At 32.8% G+C, this 7386-nt stretch overlaps 1 protein-coding gene across 1 annotated transcript; it reads left to right on the top strand.

The window, feature by feature from the left end:
- Positions 1–281: 281 nt before the first annotated feature.
- Positions 282–3004, top strand: LOC120216639 (transcription factor bHLH110-like). The gene is made up of 7 exons (XM_039213993.1): positions 282–409; positions 716–1316; positions 1817–1939; positions 2032–2097; positions 2296–2361; positions 2642–2701; positions 2776–3004. The coding sequence occupies exons 1-7, from the start codon at positions 282–284 to the stop codon at positions 2929–2931; spliced, it is 1200 nt and encodes a 399-aa protein (XP_039069924.1). The 3' UTR covers positions 2932–3004.
- Positions 3005–7386: the final 4382 nt, after the last annotated feature.

The following is a 7386-nucleotide window of genomic DNA, read 5'->3' as shown; positions in this document are numbered from 1 at the left end:
ATAATTAAAGGGGCGAGGGAGAAGGAATTGTTGAAGCTGCTCTTGCTCTCTTTCTTTCTTTTAAAGGCTGCTTTAAGATGGACACCAGAAAGAGGAAAAGAAAAAAAACTGGAAAAAGTTGCGTAGGTAAAAGTATAAGGAGGTGTATATGTGGGTGTCACCTGAACTGTTTTCCTTGATAAGAGTGAGAGATTCCTGGAAACTAGCAGTGTAGTGAAATTTTAATTACTAAATCTTGGGATTTTGAAGCCTTCTTTTTTGTTCCTTTTAAATTTATCATTATGGAATCGGAAAATCTCCATCACCAACACCAGCTTCAAAACCACCTTGTTTGGCCATCTTCTTCTTCATCTATCTCACCCTGTCATGGAGTTTCAAGCTCCCATTCTTGGATCCCAAATATTACTTTGTAAGCTGCCCTTTCTCTCTATCTCTCTCTCTTATGAAGCTTTCTACAAATATGTGTATCTTCATACTTCACAGAATCACAGGCCATTGTGAACTATACTTTAACTCCCTTCTTATTTGATATGCATTAATCACAATTATGTAGTTCAAAATTTTCTTATTTATCGGCTGTTTTTTTTCCTCGAGAGAATATTTCCTTTTTCTTGCATTGTTTTTGGATTCCTAGAACTTGTCGTTTCACCAAGTACAGTATAGTATTTCGTATATTCTTCCTTTTTACTAATTTATACCCTCTCTTTTTTCCCAGGAACTCAAGTGAGTTCAATCCAACTTATAATGAGGAAAGCTTGCACTCAAGGCCAAAAAATGACATGCTAGCATCTCCTCAAAACAGTTCCATGATCCGAGACTGGGCTAACAGTTCCTCAAGCTTTGGAGAGTCTCGTCAGCTGCCTCAAGCAAACTACTTGGAGAATAAGGAGCAAATCGATTTGAATGATCTCAGCCAGAAACTATTGTTCAAGACAATATCTTCTGGTTTCCCAATGTTCTCTGCAGACTCGGAATTTTACTCAAGTTCCCAGAATTGTTCTATCCCTAGGAATAGTTCTTCACCAAGTAGAGGGAGTTTCAGCCAGATTTATCCTAGTATAAATATTTCAAGTTTGAACCATGTTTCTTCTCCCCGAAATATCCCAAGCTCCTTTGACATGAATTTGGAGGCCTTGGATTTCTTAAATCCTGCGAGATTTAGAAGAAGCAGTAGATTTTGTTATCCATCAGATCCATCAGAAGATCATCATGATAGTCTTGGTATATACAAAGAGATGAGCCATTCTTTTGGTCTCCATCACCACCATAATTTGCAGCAGTCAAATCGAAGGCCAGCAGCTTATTCCCCTAGTCAAGTAAGTGTTCCCTACTCTTTCTTGTAGCATCATTCATTTCTACTACAAACCATGCCTCAACTACAATTCCAGCACTCCACTGCCATGGCTCTGAACATATATATATAGAGAGAGAGAGAATGTTATTTTTTTACTTCATGCATTGAACATAAATCATGGAGTATTTACAAGTGTTTAGCATATTATAACATCTCTATAATACAATCTAATACTGAATTAGTTAACAAGAATAATAAATAAAATATGATTAATTGGTTAACCATTTCCTTAAATGATTCTTAGGAAAAAGATTTGAAAAGTTGAAAACATTTTTTCATAAGTAAGAAGAGAATATTATCTTTTTCAAAACCATGTCTACTGAAGCAAATATAGGGGGCACCCTTCAGCTTTAATCGATGCAAGCTTATATCTTTACCAGAGCTTTATGCCTTTATTATTTATTTATTTTTTCTTTTTGGAAGATCATTCAACTGATCTTTACTCTTTGCACTCCATGAAAGATGTCACCCTTCCCCGCTGAAATAACAAAGGAAAAGAGATCCGGCATTTCATCGGAAGCACAGGCAGCAGCAGCAGCCAAGAAGTATCGTTTGGAGTCACGCACCTCCTGCCCTCCATTTAAGGTGACCAACAATCTGAAACTTTGACATTTATTGATTGTTAATTTACATGTTTTCCGACCTGAAGTGTAGTACGTTTGGTTTTGCACCAACAGGTTAGTAAAGAGAAACTAAGGGACAGAATTGCAGCTCTACAACAATTGGTTTCTCCCTTTGGCAAGGTAAAAGAGGAAAGAAACACAATAATAAACTACTACAGTAGCTGCATAGACTGATAAAAGGAAAAGAAAACAGAAGAGAGTTTTATTTTTATTAGTAATTGCACTAGTTCGTTTAAGGTTTTTGATTTGGTTAGTGGAAAATAACGAGGTTATTTTTGCATGCGGTGCCGGCGGTGGTGGTGGTGGAGAATACCACAGACGGATACAGCATCCGTACTAATGGAGGCTATTGGATACATCAAATTCCTTCAAAATCAAGTTGAGGTACCATCAGCATCACCTTCCTAAAACATTCTCCTTGAATTTTGCGATTATTATATTTTTACTCTCTGACACATTCTTAAAGTATCATTTCCACCTCAATATGTGTCATGTGATCCATCGGAAACGGCCACTTGTGGGGTACTGCAGAGAAAAGTTAACCCTAAAATATTCGGGCAAACTAGCTGCTAGGGTTCTTTTCCACTGAACAAACTGTAGGGCTCAGCCCTTACTTTCAGATGTGTATATATCGCTGAATGATGAATGTATTTGCTTTTGGCAGACATTAAGCGTTCCGTATATGAAGTCATCTCGTAATAAAACGTCCAGATCCAAACAAGGGGTAAGCGAATCCTATCTACAGTAATTGCCAACGGAAAATAACTTTTTCATGTAATTTGTTTCATTGATCTTTAGGGTTCAACCATGGAGGATGAAGATGAAGATGAAGAAGTACAGTGGGATCTCAAAAGTCGAGGTCTATGTCTAGTGCCGTTGTCGTGCATGTCTTACGTGACTAGCGACAGCGGTGGCGGTATTTGGCAGCTGCCGCCGCATACTTTCACCGGTTGATCTCGAGAACGACTGCCGTTGGTTAGTTTGGAAGCGAGAAGAGATATTAAAGATCTTAGGACATACATATTAGGGTAAACTAACTGTATAATCATCCACCTATTATTTAGTTTCTGTTTTGTCACTTAGTTATTTTTTTCTTTTCAAAATCATACTTAACACTGTGTTTTGATTATATTTTAATAACCTAAAGTTAAAAAATTAACAGTGATATTAATGTGTCATTATAAAATAATATCATATCAACACTGAAAAATAAAAAAATATATAATATCATCATCATCATTGATTTTTTAAAAGTGAGTAACCCATACAGAATGTTACATATAATTTTTAAAAAAAATAATAATTAAATAACTAAACCAAACTAATTAATAAGTGGATGACAAATAGATAATTTATCCTATATATAATGACAAGAAACACCGATTATCTTCTTAGCCCTTAAGTCGGCTAGGAGAATAACAAGTGCTAGCTTTGGCTTCCATGGAACGATTTTGGTCAACTTGTTTAAATTACAAGCTTACGAGACGTATCCATTAACAACATTAATTATTGATTTGAAAAATGTGATTCCCATGATAAATTATATTTTCCCATCCAATTTGAAACCTTAAGGCAAATTTCTCTCTTTACTTGATTTAGAATATTTATTTAAAAAAGTCATTTCCTTATATATCTACCATATTTATTATGACTAATTTTAAAAATTATGTCACAGTCGCATATATATATATATATATATATATATATATATATATATATATATATATATATATATATATATATATATATAACGAATCAAACATAACAACATAATTTTCTCATTATTTTAATCAAGATATTAATACCTAATAAATGTATAAAATATTCTCGACAATCGTATTTTAAAATATTAGAGTCCGTTTGATTTTAAAAAAATATAAATTATTTTTATTTTTATCTTTTCAAAAAGTAGAAAACATTTTTTAGTTGTTAAATTAAAAAATTATTTATGTAAAATAAAAAATGAGTGAAAATATGAAAGCATACAAAAGATGTTTTTAGCATTCATTAAAATTGTTTTGAAAATTTGAAAAAAGAGAAAACACGTGATCTAAATTTTTAAATTAACATACATGAGTTCAAAAGGAAGTGATTTACAGAGAATGTGAAGAGCTAAGAAAAGAGGGGTGGATACTGGATGTTAGACATATATGTAGAGAGGGCAGGGGCGTGGATGAGGGTGTGCAAAGTGCGCGACAGCGTAGGGCCCCAAAAAATAGGGGTCCCGAAATTTAGTATATCTATCAGTTGCTGCCATTAAGAAGTATAAAAATAGATATATAGCAGTGGTTAAATCATTGGGCCCATGACTTTGTTGATCCTAAGTTCGAATCTCGTTAACAAGCAAAATTATTTTTGGAAAAACAATGCAAGTGGGTTTGCTCAGTGTAATACAACTATAAAATTTTTATTATTTCAGAAAAATAAGTTCGAGATCTATGGGCCCCTTTATAAGAATTTGCATAGGGCCCCTTTATAAGAATTTGCATAGGCCTCCAACAACCTAGCCACAGCCCTGAGAGAGGGGAATTGATGTGCTAATCGTCCCGCTAATCTGGCATTCGAGAAAAGGGGGAATTCACATTCTGGACAACCCACCACAAGAAATAATAAAGTTGTTAGAAAGGGATTTAGGAGGAGAATGTGCTAAAAAGATGGTAGGCTAGTATTCATAGCCACTTCATTTGTACCCAAAAAAAATCTTTTTAATAATAATTTTTTTAACTTAATATGGTATCTGAAACCTTCAAAATTTTGTAAAAAAATTAATATGGTGCCTAGACTTCTTTACAATCAGTGTTGTCCTTAAATTGAACTTTTTAATAATTTAATTTTATAGTATTTTTTATATTTAATGTATTAAAAATATTAAAAATTATTTATATTTTATATTTTAATTAGAATCAATTAGGTTCTCAAACTTAGTTAAAAAATAAATTAAGCCCATCTACCACCTCATCATCCATCATGTGGTGTCACAACAATATTGTGAACTATTACATCAACATTATAGGTTGTCATATAAGATTTCTGAATTATCGTATAAGTGTGATGACCATCAACGTTTGATTCTGTTGGTCAAAGGATTAGATTGATTTTTTTTCAGTTTAAGAGTCACATTGAGTGTAAAAAAGTTCAGGGACTACCCTAGTTTTATTTTCTCCAAAAATTTGAGAACTTTAAATACCATTAAACATATTTATTATTCTATTGTGTGATCTTATCTGTAACAATATTTTTTGTATAATTTTTAATTTATTGATGTCCAATATACAATAACATTATACTCTTATTATAAACTAAAATAGGTTTTGTGTTATACATTTTTTACCAGTTTTATTGTTTTATATTTTCATAACCCACATATTAAATTTATATAATAATTTTTTAAATAATTATAATTTTAAAAAAAAAGTTAGATATCAAATATATTTTCATTATTTTATTTCTAAATTCAAATTTTCATTATATTAACCAAATATGATTTTTAATTTTTAAAAACTGAAAATAAAAATTATTTTAAAAAATTTTAAACAAATGAAAAAAAATCAATAATGGACATGTTTTAGGCATTTTTCCCGAAAAATCATCGGTGACCGGTATATTTACCAATCTAACACCGGTCAGATTATATTTCCCGATCTAACACTCATAGCAGTAAAGCGCGCTCCCTGCCCTGCGCTATATGCTGATTTGGCACTACGTGGGGTATAGCGCGCCCCCTGTACCGCGCTATACACTAACATGGCTTACACGTAGGTATAGCGCGGCCCCTGATCCGCGCTATAGCTGTTTATCTGACACGTGGGGTATAGCGCGGTACAGAGGGCGCGCTATACCTTTAATTACCCCCATCCTCCCTATAAATACCCCCATCCTCTATTACTTTCATCACATCATATTCTCTCAAATACTCTCAAATACTCTCTCTATTTAAGGTATATTTTATAATATTTTTAATATTATGTATTTAATTTTTTTAAGCATTTTTCTTTATTTAATATTTTACTAATATAATTTTTTTGCAGATATATAATGGAAGGCGGTCTACTTCGCTTAGATGGAAATCATATATCTCGACATTTTGCTGATACGGTAACATTTTAACGTTTTAATTTAATTTAAATTATTTGTAATAATTTGTTGATTTATGTAATGCATGATTATTAGATTAAGAATTAATTTGTGTAATTATTTAATTTTAGGAGAAGGACCGTGTATTAGATCCTTTTATTAGGAATCTTAAGGTAGTGATATTTAGCCGTGTCTTGCCGTATTTAGTAGAGGCTGGATTTGGTTACATAGGTAGATATCAGGGTCGCTGTAAGATAGAACCAGACCTTATTTCTGCCTTAGGTAGACATCTCAATAGCGGCGTCTGAATAATTACTTTGAGCTTCAACCATCATTTGAACATCATCATTGTTCGAAAGTTTAAACACTGTATAAGTTAATGGCAACAATTATGTTGGAAATCTGTACTGCAACGACGACATTCTTCTACTACTTCCAACATGAATCTTCCTCGAAATCTTCGTTATCAGCTCCTCAATAGTTATGTTTCTCTTGAAAGATATTTTAACATGCTCATTTGATACGAAAACAACGCCGATTTCATCTTCTCGAATTTCACCATCATAATATAAACAATAGTTGAAAGTCACGCTATTCTTTGAGTTTAAAAGTGCGGCAATATTATATTTGCAAAAAAAAAATAACTGAAACAAACCGGATTAAATAAATTATATATGAACGAAAATATAACACAATAAATTTTTTACACATCAACGTAAATAATTTAAATAATATAATTTTATATTATTACATGTACCGCAAAACTATTTTGACGTATGCTCATGCTTTTCAATTTTACAAACACAAAAATTAATTGAAAATAATTAGTATAATATTTTTTTCAAATAATCATAATAAACAATAAGTATAATAAAAAAATTTATAACAAAATTTATAGCGAAAAATCACACGAACTTCTAAATTAAATATGAGAAAATTACCAGAATTATTGCTCGTTGACGGAATTATTGTATTAATTTATAAGTTAGAGGAGAGAGATGTGAGGAGATGTGAGAAACTTAACGGGGAGCGAAGGGTATTTATAACCATATAAGACGCGGTACCTGCATCACGTTATATGTAATTATTTAGATAAAGGTATAGCGCGGACCCTATAATTCATACCCAGATATAGCGCTGAGCAGGGGCAGCGCTATATCCCGTGGCATATAGCGCGGCTTCACGTGTAAGCTATGTCAGCGTATAGCGCGGTACAGGGGGCGCACTATACCCCACGTGGCGCCAAATCAGCATATAGCGCGGGGCAGGGAGCGCGCTTTACTGCTATGGGTGTTAGATCGGTAAATATACCGGTCACCGGTGATTTTTCGAGAA

Source organism: Hibiscus syriacus, unplaced genomic scaffold (assembly GCF_006381635.1).
Source record: "Hibiscus syriacus cultivar Baekdansim isolate YM2019G1 unplaced genomic scaffold, ASM638163v2 tig00110163_pilon, whole genome shotgun sequence".
Taxonomy (NCBI): domain Eukaryota; kingdom Viridiplantae; phylum Streptophyta; class Magnoliopsida; order Malvales; family Malvaceae; genus Hibiscus; species Hibiscus syriacus.
Note: the sequence above shows the minus strand (reverse complement) of the source record. Positions and strands in the feature narration are given on the sequence as shown.